Consider the following 20,758-nt stretch of genomic DNA (forward strand, 5'->3'; position numbering starts at 1 on the left):
GTTGCACTATCTTATTCTGACTCTTGGCATGCAAGTTGGGGGTCAGGGGAGCCAGTCCTGTTATGTTTTCCCTTGTTACTGAGTGTTCTTTTGCTTCCTCTGCCTCTTACTAAATTTGCCTTCTCCTCTGGAGCCCCAGTGTAGGAAAGCTGGATCTTGCCTGTCCCTCAGTGCTGAAAATCTAGCCTTTATGATGCAGGGAAAAGAGAACCAGCCAGGATATCGGAAACCAAATTCTTGCTGTGACTCTTTGGTCAAGCAGATCAACCTCTCCTACTTCAGTTTCCTTATAAGTAAAATAGGAAAAAAAAATTCCTGCCCTACCTACCTCAGGTGATAATTACGAAGGTCATATAGAATAGTAAACGTGGGGCACCTGGGTGGCTCAGTTGGTTGAGCATCTGACTCTTGGTTTCAGCTTGGGTCATGATCCCAGGCCGTGGGATCGAGCCCCACATCAGCCTCCACACTGAGCATGGAGCCTGCTTAAGATTCTCTCTTTCTCTCCCTCTGCCCCTTTCCCAGGCTCACACTCTCTCTCTCTCTCTCAAAAATATAATAAAATAAAATAATAAAAATAATAAAAATAAAATAGTAGATGTGAAAGTCCATAGCTCTAAAATTAGACTTAATCAACTTTTTTATCATAAAAGGTAAAAGGTAAGGACAACAGTCAAGGTATGTAAACAAGCTAAGTGTTCATCGGTGGATGAATGGATAAAAATAATGTGATACATATACACACACACAATGGAATGTTATTCAGCCATAAAAAAAAAAAAAAAGAAGGAAATCCTGTCATTTGCAATAACATGGATGGACCTTGAGGGCATTAAGTAAAATAAGCCAGACAGAGAAAAACAAATACAGTATAATCTCACTTATTTTTGGAATCTAGAAGACTTTTTTTTACTTAAAAAAAAATACTGAGCTCATAATACAGAGAATAGATTGGTGATTGTGAGAGGCAGAGGGTGGGTAAAACGGGTGAAGGGGGTCAAAAGGTACAAATTTCCAGTTATAAAATAAATACGTCATAGGGATGTAATGTACAACATGGTGACTATAACTAGTAATACTCTACCACATATTTGAAAGCTGCTAAGAGAGTAGATGGGGAAAGTTCTCACCATGAGAAAACAATATCAACCGATGTTAACCAGACGTGGTGAGCGTTTTGCAATGTATACAAATATCAAATCATTATGTTGTACAACTGAACTTAATATAATGTTATATACCAGTTTTACCTCAGTTCATTTATTTTTGAGACAGAGAGAGCGAGAGTGGGGGAAGGGCAGAGAGAGACACACACACAGAATCTGAAGCAGGCTCCAGGCTCTGAGCTGTCAGCACACAGCCTGACACAGGGCCTGAACCCACGAACAGCGAGATCATGACCTGAGCTGAAGTTGGATGCTTAAGCGACTGAGTCACTCAGGTGCCCCAATTTTACCTCAATTTTAAAAAAGATAGTTAATGAGTCTTAAATACACAAATAATTTTAGCAAACTTTGACTAGGTTAACTACAGCACCATCAGCTACAGCTAAATCACTGCTACCTAGTTTACTGAAAACACATCATCTCATCATAAGTTGTTTATTAAGTACTTATTCTAACTCAATGGTTTTCTACCTTTTTCTAATCTTTCGTAGCAAACCTAAAGGCTATCTGACATACCTACTGGTAACAGTGGGTCCAGGACTGATCTCAAAAGACTGGGAGAGACTGCTATTTGACAAATACTGGGATACGCTATTAGGTTACCACTGTAAACAGGAACAAACATTCCTGCATTCATGGAACTTACAGTCTTAGGAAATAGCATGAACAACAAACACAGACACATACCCAAAATGACTGGAATGTGTATATGTGTGTACGCATGCATGAGTCTGGACTTACTGTACCCTCTCTTCAGCTCTACCAGTCATACCACCCCCCTCCACTCCCATCTCCAGGGACCCACACACCTCTGAGTTGTGCATCATTGCATTAGGTGATGGAAGAGAATTAAACTCTGTAATACTCTACAGGAGAATTTCTTCCAAAGCTAATTATCATTGACATATAAGTAAAGCAGTCTAAGTACAGTTCAGGAGTCTTAAGGACTTTAAACTAAGCCTAGGACCCTCTGTGATCAGACAGGTCCAACACCCATGAAACCTTCATGTCTTCCATACTTATTAAATGTGTAACTTGTAAACAGTCACTTAACCTACATCAGGTTCCTTACAGCTATTAAATTAGAGGGGGGAAGAAAAAGGCTTTCAGCTTCTTCCCATAACTAACATCTGTGTTTTTCTATTCAAAAGACCATTCATTCATTTGGAGAGAATTATTTTCCCCTTTTATTTAACCATTAAAATGCTCACTGTAACTCAAAGCTAATGTTGAAACTCCAGACATTGTAATTCACCTGCAACCATTTGATATTTTTCTTACCTCTAGATAATTCCTCAATTTTGCCTGAGAGAAAATATCTCCAAAGCAGTTTTCCAACTTTATTAGTCTCCCGTGTATGCCATTTAAATCTGAAATTCCTAACTGAGATCTCCATCTATAAAGTAATTTTTCTCACGGTAAAATATCTCCTTGCACAAATTAAACTATTTTCTTTTTTATTCTATTCCCGAAAAATTATCTGTCCCAAATCAACGTCCACCTATGGTACAGTGCCTGGGTCTGCTCCAATAAAAAGGAGGCAAAATGTCAATGTGAGAGTTAGTTAACTCTTTTATTCTACCAGTTTAGTATTTAGCATAACATAACTGATAACTGTCTAAACCAAGGGTTCTTACTCCAGAGTCCATGGAAAGAATTCTGGCAACTAATTAACCTGAACAGAAAAAATTAGATCTTCATTTCCATCCAACTCCTAGATAAAATTTAGCATTTTCTTCAATTACGAGTGTAAGCAGAAAACCATAGATTAGTAGTACCTATGGCTTGATCACCAATAAATATTATACATATTTTCATATCATATTATAGTTATTGTAGGTATCTTAAAGCATCATTTATGTTCAACATTTCCTCAAAATTGTAGTAGTTACTAGGCCCAATAATAGATCTTATGGTTTAATGTGTTAATAAAAAAACGGTATGTTATTATAACACAAAATTGGTTTTTACATTGAAATAACTATATTTCAATATAATTCGCTTCCCTTGCAATCCTAAGTATATCATTTTATGCATTTAGAAATATAATTCTAATAAAAGGTCCATAGACTTCACCAGAGTACACAAGGGGTCTACAGTACAAAAAAAGGTGAAGAAACTCTGGTCAAAAGAAGTTACAGAGCTCATGTGACAATAAAACAGAACCAAACGTACTCTTGTCTCACTCTTGTCGCACTCATTCTAATATAAACAGTCCTTAAAATTCTAATTCAACAGCAATGCCTATTACAACAAAATCTTCATGGCCCACTTTTAAGATGACAATAATTAACTATATCAAAACAAAATAGTTTTTGCTGTTGTTGTTTGTGGGTTTTTTTCTGTTGTTTTTATTTTTGCACATGTGACCATAAAATTTGATATGAAAGAGTATGACCCAGATACACGTCTTTACAGCACAATCTAGAATGCTTTTTGGATTGGTACCTGAGATGACAGTAGGTTGCAATCAATGAACAGTCCTTTCCCAGTTTTGTATCTTTGTATCAATCCAGCCATAATGGCTCCATATGCATACAGGCCAGTAGCAAGATCAGTCATGGCCACTCCTGGACGAACTGGATCTCCATCCTGATTGAGGGTTGGGGTGAGAAAAACAGAGAAAATTGAAAATTGAAACCATCAGATGATTTCTCAAATATTCTAAGATCAAACAGAAGAAAGAATTGTGTATGACTTGTGCATGCACACACACAAGAGAAAAACCAACAAGCTGCTACTGTGGATACCTGTTGGTGGTGAGAATATATATTTACTGTATTTCTCACTCCTTCTCCTACCAACCAAACTAAACCAAACCAAATAAGATAAAATGTTTTTTAAATGTGTTTGAAGTTCCTTCTTTTTTTAAAAAAAATTTAATGTTTATTTATTTTTGAGAGAGAGAGAGAGAGAACATGAGTGTGGGAAGGGCAGAGAGAGAGGGAGACACAGAATCTGAAGCAGGCTACAGGCTCCGAGCTGTCAGCACAGAGCCTGACACGGGGACCGAACTCAGGAACAGCAAAATTATGACCTGAGCCGAAGTTGGACAATGAACTGACTGAGCCACCCAGGTGCCTTCTTAATATATTTTACCTGTGTATAGTAACAAAATAAATAATTAAATTTGAATTTAAATGAGTTAATCTATTGGAAATGAAAAAGAGCATTTTTTTTTTCCTGTTGGGTAGGAGGCTCTTCCAGGAAAAAAGGCAGAAGACCTGGGCTATTCTTATAAGCATGCTAATTACTGGCAAATATACTCATGGTATTTGCTTAAAAAAAAAAGTAATACTTATCCATAGAAGGCTTTTAAAAGCAGATTATTCCTGGCTTAGAATTACTATGATAAACAAGCCTAGAATCTATAGGTTTATAAGGGATGGGACACCAGCTATGTATTATCAAAGTATAAAATGTAACATTTCACAGCCTGCAATGTTCCCTACTGTATGAGGTAACCCATGTACTTCATTAGGTATAGTATCTACTGCTCTGGGATTGAGAATTTTGTCTATTGTGGGAAGAAAGAAAGCCTCTCTCAATGTTCAAGACCTCAGTCTGATTTTCCTGTGCCTTTTGGTTCCTTGTACCCTTAAAATTACAAGTAAAGCTTAATACTGATTAACATCTTCAACTGATGTCAGTCAGTTTTGATAATCCAATCCTTGACCTATACATACAGATACTAGAACTGTGCCTGGCAAACAATAAGTACCAGATAAAAATGAGCTAACACTATCATTTACATTATTATCAGTCATTGTAACATCATAGAGTTCTTATTTTTCACTACCTTGAATTCTGTTAAGCCTTTCATTATACAGAATACCTAAAAAACCTACATTTCATCTGGTTGATGCATTTATTCAATCACTTCCTTATTCATTAATTCCAGCTGTTATTCAACCATTTTCAGAAGCTAGTTTTCCCTTTTCTGCAACCCATACATAATCTGTCAATCACCTCATAAGAGTACTAAATAATGTTAAAAGCAAGTAAATGAGAATATTTAATGACTAAACTTTTTTTTTTTTTTTTTTTTGCTTTTCAACACCATTTCAAGAAAGATATAGCAATGAAAATTGGCAACTTCTGGCTGTTTTCTAACTATTATGATTGGAAAAACTTGTAGTTTTGTAGCATTCTATGTACTAATACCAAAATAGTAGAAAGAGAAATTAAGAAAATAACTCTATTTACAATTGTACCAAAAAAAATAAAATCAGTAAGTTTTAAATTAAATTTGTCACTGGGATTTAAAATTATTTATTATGTTAAAAAATGAGAGACAAGGGGCGCCTGGGTGGCTCAGTCGGTTAAGCGTCCGACTTCAGCTCAGGTCACAATCTCACGGTCGGAGTTCGAGCCCCACGTTGGGCTCTGGGCTGATGGCTCAGAGCCTAGAGCCTGCTTCCGATTCTGTGTCTCCCTCGCTCTCTGCCCCTCCCCCGTTCATGCTCTATCTCTCTCTGTCTCAAAAATTAAAAATAAACGTTTAAAAAAATTTTTAAAAAAATGAGAGACAAGTTCAAATCTAAGTTTATAGACACATTTCCTCACTATAAAATAATATACTCATATTTTATCTGCTATGCTTCTCAGACCAATAGGAATAAAGTAGATAATAAATCTTTTAACTTATATATAAACCTATTGAAAGGGGGAGACTTCACCTGATTAATATTCTAAAAATATCATTATGTTATCCAGAATAATAGTATTAAATGTATGGACATTAAATAAACATGAACTCATCCACAGAAACAACATTATCACTCTTAAAAGTGACAATTTGTGCCAGATAATTTTAGTGAAACACTAAGTGAAACAAGCTTACTAACACGCTTTAGATTCAAAGATACAAATTGGCTGAAAATAAAAAGAAAGCATGGGGACAAACAGATCTTGCAAACAATAGCCATAAAAATGCTGGAGTGGCTATACTACTATCAGACAAAATAGATTTTAAACAAACCAAAAAAAGTCACTAGAGAAAATAAAAGATTTTATAAGGAAAATGGGGCCATGGCACTGGGAAGATATAATAATTATAAACATATATGCACCCAAAACAGAGCTGCCAAAATATAAAAAGCAAAAAGTGACATATTTGAAAAGAGAAACAGACACTTCAGGTATAATAGCAGGTTTCAATACTCAAATACAAATAGTGAATAGAACAACTAGAGAGAATATCAGAAAAGAAAGAAGAGATTTGAACAACACCATAAACCAAATACATCTATATTTAAATGACTATAAAACACTTCATGCAACAACAACAAAACGCACATTCTTCTCAAGTGCACATGGAACATTCTCTAGGACAGATCATATCATAGGCAATAAGACAAGCTAAAATAAACTTAAAAGTAGTGAGTTCACACAAAATATGTTCTCAGATAACAACTGAATAAAATTAGAATCACTAACAGAGGCATATTTTGGAAACTCAAAAATATGTGCACAGTAAACAACATAATCCCAATATACCAATAAGCAACAAAGAAAATCACATAAGAAATTAGAAAATACTTCAAGATGAATAAGAGGCATCCATATAGGTAAAGTTTAACCTATCTCTATTTACAGACAACATTGTACTACACATAGAAAATCCTAGACTCCACCAAAAAAACTATTATTTACTGAGTAAATGAATTCAGAGAAATTAAGAAAATAACTCCATTTACAAGTATACCAAAAAGAATAAAATACCTAGGAATAAACTTAAAGAAGAAAGTGAAAGTCCTGTACTTTGAAAACTATAAAACATCGATGAAAGAAATTGAAGATGACACAAATGGAAATATATGTCATGCTCATGGATTAGATGAATTAATCTTAAAAATGTGCATACTTCCCAAAGCAATCTACAGATTCAATGCAATCCCTATCAAAATACCAACAGCATTTTTCATAAAACTACAACAAACAATCCTAAAATTTGTATGGAACCACACAAGTCCCCAAATAGTCAAAGCAACCTTGAAAAAGAAAAACAAAGCTGGAAGCCTCACAATTCTGACTTCAAGTTATATTACAAAGCTGTAGTGATCAAAACAGTATGGTACTGGCACAAAAATAGACACATAGATCAACAGAACAGAACAGAGAACCCAAAATAAACTCACAATTATATGGTCAATTAATCTATTACAAAGGAGGCAAGAGAACACAGGCAGTCATTTCTCTAACATGAACTACAGCAATAGTTTTCTAAATATGTCTCCTAAAGCAAGGGAAAAAAAAACAAAAATAAACTATTGGGACTACATCAAAATAAAAAGTTCTTTCACAGTGAAGGAACCATCAACAGAACAAAAATGCAACCTAGTGAATGGGAAAAGATGTTTGCAAATGATAAATCCAATAAAGGGTTAAGATCCAAAATATGTAAAGAATTTACACAACTCAATACCAAAAAAAAAAAAAATCTGATTAAAAATGGGCACAGAACCTGAATAGAAATTTGTCCATAGAAGACCTACAGATGGCCAACAGACACATGGAAAGATTCTCAACATCACCAATCACCAGAAAAACAGAAATTAAGACCACAATGAGATATCACCTTACATCTGTCAGAATGGCTGAAATCAAAAAGATAAGAAATAACAAGTATTGCCAAAGACATGGAAAAAAAAGGAAATTTTGTGCTCTGTTGGTGGGAATGTAAACTGGTACACTCCATACTGTTGAAACAATATAAGAGTTCCTCAAAAAATTAAAAATGGAAAGACCATATGATCCAATAATTCCACTACTGGCTATTTACCCCCCAAAAAACAAAACCACTAATTCAAAAAGATGTATATACCCCTATGTTTGTTGCAGCCTTACTTACAATAGCCAAGATATGGAAGCAACCTAAGAGTCCATCAAGAGCCAAATGGACGGGGTGCCTGGTGGCTCAGTCAGTTAGGCGACCAACCTCAGCTCAGGTCAAGATCTCACAGTTCATGAGTTTGAGCCTCGCATCAGGCTCTGTGTTGACAGCTCAGAGCCTAGATCCTGCTTCGGATTCTGTGTCTCCCTGTCTCTCTCTGCCCCTCCCCTGCTTGCACTCTATCTCTCAAAAATGAATAAATGTTAAAAATTTTCAAAAAAACAGAGAGAAACAAATGGATAAGGAATATGTGGTATATTTGTACATGTACACACACACACACACACACACACACGCACACACACACTTAAATATTACATTGTCATAAAAAAAGGGTGAGATACATCCATTTGAGACAGCCCGGATAGACCTGGAGGGTATTACGCTAAGTGAAATAAGTCAGAGAAAGACACCATACGATTTTGTTTATATGTAGAATCTAAAAAACAAATGAAATAACAAACAAAAAGCAGAAACAGACTTTGTTTGATGGTTGCCAGAGGGATGGAAGGTGGGGGCTAGGGAAAATGGTGAAGAGAGGTGGCTTCCAGTTTTGGAATAAATAAGTCATGGGAATAAAAGGCACAGCACAAAGAATATAGTCAATGGTATTGGAACTGTGTTGTATGATGCAGATGGTAGCTACATCTGTGGTGAAGATAGCATAACATATAAACATGTGGAATCACTGTCTTGTACACCTGAAAATAATGTAACATTGTGGGTCAACTATACTCAAATAAAATTTTTTTTTAAAAAGGAAAGAAAATGCTTCAAGACAAATGAAAATAAAGGTAAACATACCAAAATTTACGAGATGCAGCTAAAGCAGTATTCGAGAGCAATTTATAGCTGTACATACCTGTATTTAAAAGAACTATCTCAAAATAACAGCTAAGCATTTAAAGAACTGTCTACCAAGCATTTAAAGAAGAGTTAATATTAATTCGTAATAAATGCCTCCAAAAACTGAAAGAGAACACTTCTCAGCTTATTCTTTGAGGCTAGTAATATACTGAGGTTAAGCCACACAAAGACATCAAAAGAAAATAAAACTATACAGACCAATATCTCTTATAAATATAAACACAAAAAAAATTCTCAACCAAATACTAGCAAATTGAATCTGGCAATATACAAAAGGATTATACACCATGAGCAATTGGGATCAATTTTCTCAGGAACAAGGTTGATCTAACATTTGAAAATCAGTATAACAGACCAAATCATTAAAATAAAGGAAAAATGCAAAACGATCATCTCAACAGGGGCAAATAAAGCATTGATAAAATTCAACACCCTTCATGTTGAAATACTCAACACACTAGGAAGAGAAGTGAACTTCTTCAATCTCATACAGGACATATGTGAAAAAGACAGAGGCCATATCATAAGTAAATATGAAAAACTGAATGTTTTCCTTCTAATATCAGGAATAAGAGAAGGATGCCTGCTCTCATCCCTTCAACATTGTACTGCAGGTTGTAGCCAGTGCAATTAAGAGAGAAAAAGAGAGGCGCCTGGTGGCTCAGTTGGTTAAGCATCCGACTTCGGCTCAGGTCATGATCTCGCGGTTCGTGAGTTCAAGCCCTGTGTTGGGCTCTGTGCTGACAGCTCAGAGCCTGAAGCCTGTTTCAGATTCTGTGTCTCCCTCTCTCTCTCTCTCTGACCCTCCCCCGTTCATGCTCTGTCTCTCTCTGTCTCAAAAATAAACATTAAAAAAAATTTTTTTTAAAAGAGAGAAAAAGAAATAAAAGGAATCTAGACTGGAAAGAAAGAAGTAAAACTATATTTGTAGATGACATAATCATATATACAGAAAATGCTTAGAAACCCACTAAAAAACTCTTAGAACTAATAAATGAGTTCAGCAAGTTTGCAAGATACAGGCAATATAAAAAATCTATTGTATTTCTACACAGTAACAATAAATAAACTAAAAATTATATTAAGAAAACAATTCCACTTACAATACCATCAATATGAATAAAATACTTAGGAATAAATGTAACAAACTTACATTCTGAAAAGAAAGAAATTAAAGACCTAAATAAAAGGAAAGACATCCCACTGTCATGAATCAGAAGACTTTATATTGTTAATATGGCAATACTCCCCAAATTGATCTACACATTCAATGCAATTTCACCTACCAAAATCCTAGATGCCTTTTTTTGTAGAAATAATATCTAATCTTATAATCCATATGAAAATACCAGGGACAATAGCCAAAAAAATCTAGAAAAAGAAGAATAAAGTTGGACGATTCAGACTTCCCAATTTCAAAACTTACTGCAATGCTACTGTAAATAAGGCAGCATGGTATTAAAACAAGACAGATATACAGACAATGGAAGTTTTCAGATTTACTTTCAATTAATTTTTTTAAATTATATTTAGTTAACATACAGTGCAATATTGGTTTCAGGAATAGAATTCAGTGATTCACCACTTACATACAACACCCAGTGCTCATCACAAGTACCCCCCATACCAAGATAATTCAATGGGGAAAGAGTAGTCTTTTCAAACAATGGTAGTGCAAAAGAATGAAGTTGGAATCCCTCCTTACACCACATAAAAAAAAAAAAAAAACTCTAAATGGATCATAGACCTAAACATAAGGGCTAAAACTATACAACAGAAAAAAATATAGCCATAAACTCTCATGATCATAAATTTGGCTATGATCTCTTAGTTATGACATCAATAGCAACAAAAGATAAAAATAGATAAATGAAACATCATCAAATTAAAAATGTGTAGAATTTATAAAGAAACTCAATAATTTACAACTCAATAATAAGAAGTCAAATAACCCACTTTTTAAATGAGCAAAGTGGGCAAAACAGACATTTCTCCAAAGAAGATACACAAATGGCCATTAAGCACATGAAAAAAGATGTTCAACATCACTAGCCATCAGGGAAATGCAAATGAAAACCACAATAAACTTACAACCCAACCATAAAAAGACAACCCAAGTTTCAAATGAACAGAGTGTTTATACACTCAAAAACAAGATGTACAGATAGCCAGTAAGCACATGAAAAGATGCTCAACATCCATAGCCATCAGGGAAATGTAAATGAAAACCACAATGAAATGCCATAGTACACTAACTAGAATGGCTGTCATGAAAAAGAGAGATAATAGCAAGTGTTAGCAAGGATGTGGAAAAATCAAAATTCTTATACAGCGCTGACGGGATTGTAAATGGTGTGCTCACTGTGGAAAACAGTCTGGCAAGTCCTTAAAGAGTTAAACATAAAGCTACCTGATGACCCGGAAATTCGACTTCCAGGAATATACCCAAAAGAATGAAAACATACGTCTTCACAAAAAACTCAATGTACAATTCATAGCAGCATTATTCATCTTGGCTTAAGAGTGGAAGTAACCCAACTGTCCATTAACCAATAAGTGAATAAATTGTGGGATGGCCACACAATGGGATATGTTAGGCAATAAAAAGAAATGAAGTACCGATACATGCTAAGACTTTACAGTAAGTGACAGAAGCCAGTCCCAAAAGGCCACATATTATATGATACTATTTTTGTGAAATGTCTAGAATAGGCAAATCCATAGAGACAAAAAGTAGAGCCAGGGTCTGACAGGAAGTGGAATAGGAAGTGCTGCTAATGAGTTTGGGGTTCCTTTTAAAAGATGAAAACGTTTTAAAAACATTTTTTAATGTTTATTTCTTTTTGAGAAAGAGACAGAATGCGAGTGGGGGACAGGCAGAGAGAGAGGGAGACACAGAATCTTAAGCAGGCTCCAGGCTCTGAGCTGTCAGCACAGAGCTCGCCTTGGGGCTCGAAACCAAAAACTGGGAGATCATGACCTGAGCCAAAGTCGAACACTTAACCAACTGAGCCACCCAGGCGCCCCTAGATGAAAATGCCTTAAATTGGTTGTGGTGAAGGCTGCAGAACTCTGTGAATATAAAACCATCGACTTGTACACCTTAAATGAGTGAATTATATGGCCTATGAATTATGTGTTCATAAAGCTGTTTCACTTTTTAAATACCATTATAATGCTGATAATTAAACAAAACAGAAAAAAAAGAAGTCATTGGAAATAAAGTTTTTAAAAAGTCTTTTTAAAGGCCTGCTACAAGGACATGTATTTAGTGGAAACTCGAGAAGCTACATTTCATTCAAAGCTCTTTGGTAGCAATAACTAAGGATGTACCACTCATCTTCCAGTATAATTCAGAGGTGGCTATGCTCATACTTTGGAAATCCCTCAATCATATTCCTGTCATTGAAGAATTGTCAGCATGCCAGAGAAATAAGGAAGTGCCAATAAAATACCATTTAGTAAGCAGGAAATCCCACAGAGAAGCACACTGTGGCTGTGAAATGACTAAGTATTCCCAGGTGCAATCTAACAGAATCAGAGTGGGGACTGTGTACATACAAAGTATGAAACTCCCCTTCCACATCCAGAGCTCCAGCCCTATTGCCTTGACAATACAAAACAATGTGTCTCTCCTCCTGAAATTTGGGATAAATGGGGTGGTGTTATCTCTGCATGTCAATAGATATAGGAATTTAGGGGCACCTGGGTGATTCAGTCGGTTAAGCGTCCAACTTTGGCTTGGGTCATGATCTCACGGTTCCTGAGTTCAAGCCCCAAGTCCGGCTCTGTGCTGACTGACAGCTGGGAGCCTGGAGCCTGCTTCAGATCCTTTGTCCTCCTCTCTCTCTGCCCCTACCCCGCTTTAACTCTGTGTGTGTGTGTGTGTGTGTGTGTGTGTGTGTGTGTGTGTGTCTCTCTCTCTCTCTCAAAAATAAATAAACGTTTAAAAAAATGTTTTATTTTTGAGAAAGACACAGCATGAGAGTCGGGGAGAGGCAGAGAGGGAGACACAGAATCCGAAGCAGGCTCCAGGCTCTGAGCAGGCAGCACAGAGCCCGACGTGGGGCTCAAACTTACCAACGGCGAGATCATGACCTAGGCTGAAGTCAAATGCTCACCCAACTGAGTCACCCGGGTGCCCCTAAAAAACCTTTTTAATAGATATAGCTCATAACACTTAGCCAAAACACATTTGAGGAAAAAATGGGTAATTAACTGATCTTGTTAAGCAATATGCACTAGAATTCCATCCATCATCATTGTTTGGAAGAAGTGGATCTAAACTGATATGTTATGTATATGTATATGTATATGTATATGTATATGTATATGTATATGTATATGTTAGAAATACTAAGTCTTCCCAGTTATTCACTTTCTACATCCATTCATGTGTTTTTGCATCCTCAACTGTTACCAGTGTTGTTTTCTTAAGCTCTCTCATCCCCATTCATTCATGTAATTCAAAAGTAAAACCTGAGCATTAGTTAAAAATAAATAAATAACTAGCGAAATCTGACTAAACTGGAGTATAGTTTAGGTAATAGTCCTGCACCAGTGTGAATGTCTTAGTTTTGATCATCATACTATGGTTTTGTAAAAACATTACAAATGGTGAAGGGTATGGGTTGAAGGTTATATGGTATAGGTAAGGGTATTGGTAAAAGGTATAGGAACTCACTGTACTATTTTTGCAACTTTTCTATAAGTATAAAACTGCTTCAAAGTTTAAAAAGTTGAAAAGTAAAACCTGAATTATTTCTTTAAAAAATAAATATGACAATTTTAAGTGGTAAAAATGTTTTAGTGTTTTTTTGTTTCTTAATAATGCAATCTAGAGAAGGGGAAAAAAAAAAACCTAAAAGGTCATTTTGTTTCCTTTACATCACAGTGTCCTAAATTAAGAATTTTAAAAAAGATTATCTTCCATACATGATTTAAGGCTATGTAACATTTTCATTTATTTCTCCATATCCCCACAACTTTCAGAGGTTACCAAATAAATTTTTTAAAGGAAAGAAGGGAGGATGGAAGAAAGAAAAATCATGTGATTTCCTAAGTTATTATTTAAAACCTTGTTTGGTTAAAAAAAAAAAGTACATAAGAAACTGTAAATCAATTCTGGAAGGTGTTCAATAAAATGGCATGAATTTAAGGAGTCACCAAGCATTTTTCTCCTTAGTTATATTACTCAACCTAATTATTTCATAAAACAACAAAAATGTTAAAACTTTTTTTTAAGTACTTGGCTTCATTTCCAAAATAAAAAGTTATCCTTAAATGTATCTGTGTCTGTATGTCATACATTTATTTCATACTGAGTCATTCATTATACTAATGTAATCTACAGAAAATTTTGTTTCTACCCTGGGGCACATGAATTTTTTCAGTGACCTATTTTCTAAAATATGAATTCTTCCACCATTACTCTGGAAAGCTCTTAGCCATTCTAATTTTTTCCCAATTGTCAAAGGCGGGTAATGATAAAATCTACTTCATCACAAGGTATGAGAATTAAATAAGAAAAGGTGTATAAAAGCACTTTATACACAAATGTGACTTTTTATAAGATACTTGGTGTGGGGCTAGGAGATCCATCAGAAACATTTAGCAATAGTCCAAGGGAGAGAGCCATAGAGAGAACCTCAATTAAGGACAGAGGGAATGGGTTGATGCCAGAGATCCTTAGAAATTTGAATTCTTAGACTTTGATTACTGATCAAATGAAAAGAGAGGTTAAAATTAAATTAATTTGAGGGGGAGGCGACTGGATGGCTCAGTCAGTTAAGCACCAGACTTCAGCTCAGGTCATGATCTCACAGTCCGTGAGTTTGAGCCCCACATCAGGCTCTGTACTGACAACTCAGAGCCTGGAGCCTGCTTCAGATTCTGTGTCTCCCTCTCTCTCTGTCTCTATGTCTCTGTCTCTGTCTCTGTCTCTCGAAAATAAATAAACATTTAAAACATTTTTCATTGAATTAACTTGGGAAAATAATCAACATGAAATTAACTTTCTTAACATGAAAGTAATATTTTGATTACGAAAAACATTGCAAGGATGACTTAGAGCCCCAACTAGTAGGAAAAATATCTTTAGTACAAAGGGCAACATGGCGCACAACAACAACAACAACAAACTATGATATATTCAGATCAAACAAGTCTTCCAGGGCACAAGAATACAGTCAGTCACCACGGTCACTGCCCCCACACTTCATGGGTGCAGGCACTGGAACCACACAGTATCCAAACCTTCTGTTCTAAATACACACTGTACCCAAACCACTCACTGAAGCTAAAAATATGCTGATAGTGACATCCACATATAAATTTTTACGAAGTACTATTTCCCTTACATGTAGAGAAAATCTATGTAGTGGCTGAAACACTAAACTCAGAGCTATAGATCCAACTCCTCCATGCCTTCACTTTCTCACCTGTAAAAAGGCACAGCAAAATCTATCACCTATGTGCCTCACTGATTCCTCCAACCTAAATCACATCTTTTTAGAAGTTAAAAGGATCTCATGGCTCAGTCCCCTATCAGCGAAGGCAGAAAAGCAGGAAAGTGTGTAGTTGCTAAGAGATCAGTCGATGCTACTTACTAGCAAACAGATACCCAGTAGGAAAGAGAAAATGTTGTTTGCATCGAAATGCATTAAAGCTAGGCTTTTAGGGGTGGACGGTACCAACAGGAGAAAAATCTTTAGATGTTTCACCTGGAGACTGGAACAGGAAGATCACCTTTCTTCATCACATCCTGAAAGACTTGAAGTTTCAAGCCAACACATCTCCATCTCAGCCTCAACAAAGCACAAGTCAGAAGCCAAAGTCACAACAAACTGGACCCCAGAAGGAAGGAAGGAGAAGAGAAACTGAGAAGGGAGAGAAGATCAGAGAGTCCACACCAGATAGGCAGCTCAAGGGTAAATGTAACAAACCAATTTGTGCCATTCTCTGGCTGCTTGTGAATGCTTCATTACCTGTTAGGAAATTTCTTTCTGGTAATGAATTAAAGGTTTTTGTACTTCTAAACATTAAAAATATAACTTAGAGGTATTAAATTTACAGAATATAACATTCTTATAGTGCACTTTAAAACCAGTATCTAGGGGTGCCTGGGTGGCTCAGTCGGCTGAGTGTATGACTCTTAGACTCAGGTCATGATCTCACGGTTGTCACACACACACATGCATACAAGCCCTACATCGGGCTCTGCACTGGTGGCGTGGAGCCCGCTTGGGATTCTGTCTCCTTCTCTTTCTGCCTCACCCCTGCTTTCTCTCTCTCTCTCTCTCTCTCTCTCAAAATAAATAAAAATAAACTTAAAAAAAAAAACAGTTTCTAAGGGGCACCTGGATGGCTCAGTAGGTTAAGTATTAGGATCAGGTCATGATCTCACAGTTTATGAGTTCAAGCCCTTGCATCAGGCTCTCTGCTGTCAGCAGAGTCCACTTAGGATCCTCTATTCCTCCTCTCTCTCTCTGCCCCTCCCCTACTTGTGCTCTTTCTCCCTCTCTCAAAAATAACTGACCAACTCTTTGCACAATCCTTTGAAGTAAGCAATCCTTGTGAAGGACAAGGAACTGAAGAACATGTTACAATCATTTAGTAGCTGAGTCAAAACAAGACCCCAGGCAAGTGGCCTTGAATCCACTGCCTCTACCACATTACTGCATTCAGCTATATTCCTTAAGGCTTCATGAGCAGGTTTGGATTCTTAACTATCTTGTATTTAGTAAGCTAGTAAGAAGCTCTCTTCAGGTCTCCTGCAGGTCTACAATGCTGTATGAAACTTCCTGCTTTTCAAGGTACTTTAACTATGTTAAAGTTACATTTAGCTTTCAACAACAATTCTGTAAGTACCAATATTATCTCCATTTTACAGATTATGAAGGAAGGATATAGATGATAAATGAACTTGTCAAAATCACAGAGAGCATCGGGTAAAACTAGGACTAGGACGCAGGAATTCTGATCCTAAAGCTTCTGTTCTTTTCACTACCATCTTGCCTCCATACATTATTCTAATTCCAGTTCATCATCTTTTCTTCAGGCAATCACTAGAGCCCAAAACTTTCAAAGATGTGAGTTGATTTGTCATTTCTACAACTTCAGTAATCAGTCCCGATGTGAGATCATTTGTTCTATGCGATTCAAGTGAACTGCAAACAATCTAATGCACTTACAAAGAAATATGATTTTATCAGTGTGAAAAATGTAAACCACACATTTTTCAGAAAAAAACTGTACAAATCCATTCATTGGATGGATTAATGACTCCAAAATAAAAAGTAGACAAAATTAAAAATTTTCAAAAATGTTTAACACACCAATTATAATATTTTCTTATCCAGTGATTAAATACCATCTAAATCATTTTAAGTTAACTCCCACTGTGAGATGCCCAAAATATCATAGTTTAAATAGGGTAAGACTGGGAGAAAATGGAATGGATGGTTAGGGAATTCTGATATTTTAAGGGATGGCCTAAGAAATAATTTGGAAAGTTTTTTTACTTCTTTCCATGTTGTTCTTCAAGAATAGTTTCTGTGTTAGCGCTTTCTGTGCTAATGCATCAGAAAGAAGCAAAGTCAAATCTAAAAGTCAATGTTTTTCTTTTATGAAGTTTTTTAAATTTTAATTCCAGTTTAATTAACATAAAGTGTTATATTAGTTACAGGTATACCATATAGTGATTCAACAATTCTACACATTACTCAGTCCTCATCATGGTAAGGGTAATATACCAGTGTGTGTGTGTGTGTGTGTGTGTGTGTGTGTGTGTGTGTGTGTGTAATCTTCTTTATCCATTAATCAGTTGATGGACATTTGGGCCCTTTCCATAATTTGGCTATTGTTGATAATGCTGCTATAAACACTGGAGTGCATGTGCCCTTTTGAATCAATATTGTTGTATCCTTTGCAATACCTAATAGTGCAATAGGGTAGTTCTATTTTTAACTTTTTGAGGAACCTCCATACTGTTTTCCACAATGCCTGCACCAGTATGCATTCCTACCAAAAGTTTAAGAAATTCCCCTTTTCCCGCATCTGTTGTTTCCTGTGTTAAACAGATGAACTCTTGAGGGCTTTTCCTATCCTATGATTTATACCTACTTCATTTAATTTCATTTCCCATCAATGAATGATGTCTCAAAGATGCACACTATGTACTTTGAATGCAATTACTTCTTGTAGAGAAATCTTTTACATCAGTATTACGAGTTATCCAGTACAATTCTTCCTGAACCCTCCACATGCATGGAATTGCTAGGTTAAGCCAAATAAAAGCATGAAATAATCCGGTGAAAACAATTACTTTAGTTGTTTAGTCAGGACAAAAATTAGGTAGAATCAGAAGCATATTAAGGCCAAATTTGGTGGTGCACAATAATAAGCCATCAGCACATAAGGAAACATTTATCTTTCTGCTCCCTATGACTGTGCATTTGTTTTTATCCAAATGGATTATCAAGTCATTAAGATACAAGTTCTAAAAGATGAAGAATAAATGGTGGTAACATATCCTTTTTACCTGCTCAAAATTGCTATTTAATGTGTCAAGAGATAATCTGCTTTGTTCCTTCCATCCTGCTTCCTTCTTTGGTGATTAGGTTCAGACACTAACAGTAGAGAAGGTTGATACTGAGATCATTAAAGCTTAGTCCATAATTGATTTTTGCCACAGGCAAAGCCAAGAAAAGATCAATCAATGCTATGAAAAGTCCATTGTTACTTATAGATTTCTCCACAAAGTGGAAAGATTATAGAAAGATTGAAAGTACCTTGCCACTTTCTGATCCTTGAATCTGGATGGTCTTGTGACATGCTCAGAACCAAATAAAAAGTTGCAGAAGGGTTAGAGCATAACTTCCACAACTACTACAGCACAAAACATATATGGAATGGGGCCTTTGCCGTGTTTACTGGAACACTTGTGCAAGTAGAGCCCTGAGCCCCCATGTAAATGGTCCACACGAAGAAGCCCTGAGATTACACGGAGAGGTGCCTGGCAGCCGCAAGACGCTCCAGCCCCCACTGCTCCTGCTTTGACTACAATTACTTGAGAAAACCCCATGCCAGAACCACGCAGCTAAGCCCTTCCCCATTTCCTGAACCATGGAAACTATGAGAGTTAATATAATAATTGCTCTTGTTGGAAGTCATTAGGTTCTAGGGTGAATTATTCCACAATAATTGTTAGCAGAATAGAAATCAAGGCTCACAACTGGCCAAGAGGAAAACTGGCAATACATTACAGAAGGAACACTGAGGACACAAAAGGGTACAAGCTGCAGTTCTTAACCCTCTTCTGTAGTGAAAGTTCTTCAACATCCCTTACACATCAGGAGAGGAATTATAATTTACTCACACCACTGTGAGCTTTCTGAAAAATTCAAAATTCTTTTCCAGTGACTCTGACTATAAACCAAGTATTTAATATTTTTGCACTGGCTTATCCTCAATATACAAAGGGAAACACTACTTCTAGCATTTGACTAAAATCACATTTGACTCTACTGAAAGGTATTGTGTTTGCACAGACTTAAGTATCATTCCTCCTAATATTTTAGAACTTTTCATGCCAAAAGTGCAGGTGTCTATTCCTCTCTGAACATGTAGTAAAAGAAAGAAAATTAAACTTCCTTCTCAAAAGTAAATGTGGAAACTATTCCTCAGTTACAGCTAAACAGGGTTATGGTGTCTGACCCCCAGCCAGAGGGATAACAATGCGTGAAAAGAAGGTGGTTCAGAACTAAGACTAACCGAGCTAAATCTTATTTCCTCAAGGCTGCATACTCCCCTTTAGGGACCCTCTTAACTCCTCCTTTTTAGCACTTTACCCTGATCTCACATAGATAAAAATGCCAGGGTGCAAAATACACATTGTGATCTGCCCTACAGTCCAATGTCCTAGGGGAGATGCTAACTCAGAATTCAAGCTCTCATTAACTTTCCATCAAAATTCTTTATGGTTCAAAAGGTAATTCAAGACACTCTGCATCTTTCTTTTTACAGTGTATAATGAAGTATGAATCAAACACTACATACATCCTTGACTGGTAAATCTTTCCCACAAAAGAACTTAAGAACAATCTATTACTTGGTTTCCAAATAGAGCAGTAAATAAAGACTCCTAAAGATATAAAAACTCTCAAAAGGGCATTGGGCCTAACTCACTACCTTTAGACGGGTGCGTTTCTAAATTTTCCAGTACAGATGCTTATCCTCCTCTCCTTAAGGATCTCCAGAGGAATAAGAACAGTTATTGACTACCTAGTACATACCAGGCATGCGCCAGAAAGGGAACAGGAGCTAGCGTTATTTCCCAGGTGCTTGACTACACATTATGTCATTTAATCTGAGGACATCTTTCCCCCCCCCCCACATTGGGATTTCTTTTAATATGAAATTCATTGTCAAATTGGTTTCCATACAACACCCAGTGCTCATCCCAACAGGTGCCCTCCTCAATGCCCATCACCCACCCTCCCCTCCTTCCCACCCCCCATCAACCCTCAGTTTATTCTCAGTTTTTAAGAGTCTCTTATGGTTTGGCTCCCTCCCTCTCTAACCTTTTTTATTTTCCTTCCCCTCCCCCATGGTCTTCTGTTAAGTTTCTCAAGATCCACATAAGAGTGAAAACATATGGTATCTGAGGACATCTTTCAGGACGTGTTAGTACTCTCATTTTTACCAATGAAAACAATGAGGTTCAGAGATATTAAGTGGGACTATGGTTCCTGTCTCAAAGCCCAGTGTCTTTCCACCAAACTAGTAGAAATGGCATGACCTTCTTCTTCATGCACTGCACTGTTCAATA

The 20,758-nt window shown here is 36.3% G+C and overlaps 1 protein-coding gene across 1 annotated transcript in view; it reads right to left on the reverse strand.

The window, feature by feature from the left end:
• Nucleotides 1-20,758, reverse strand: part of SUGCT (succinyl-CoA:glutarate-CoA transferase) — a 330,930-nt gene that overhangs the window by 188,194 nt on the left and 121,978 nt on the right. Inside the window, exon 8 of the mRNA XM_047095218.1 lies at nucleotides 3,615-3,758. Coding sequence (XP_046951174.1) covers nucleotides 3,615-3,758 — 144 coding nt within the window. The remainder of the gene's footprint in view (nucleotides 1-3,614; nucleotides 3,759-20,758) is intronic.

This window comes from Lynx rufus, unplaced genomic scaffold (genome assembly GCF_022079265.1).
Source record: "Lynx rufus isolate CCGP_SWC_20201006 ecotype Redwood Valley unplaced genomic scaffold, mLynRuf1.p SCAF_4, whole genome shotgun sequence".
NCBI lineage: Eukaryota > Metazoa > Chordata > Mammalia > Carnivora > Felidae > Lynx > Lynx rufus.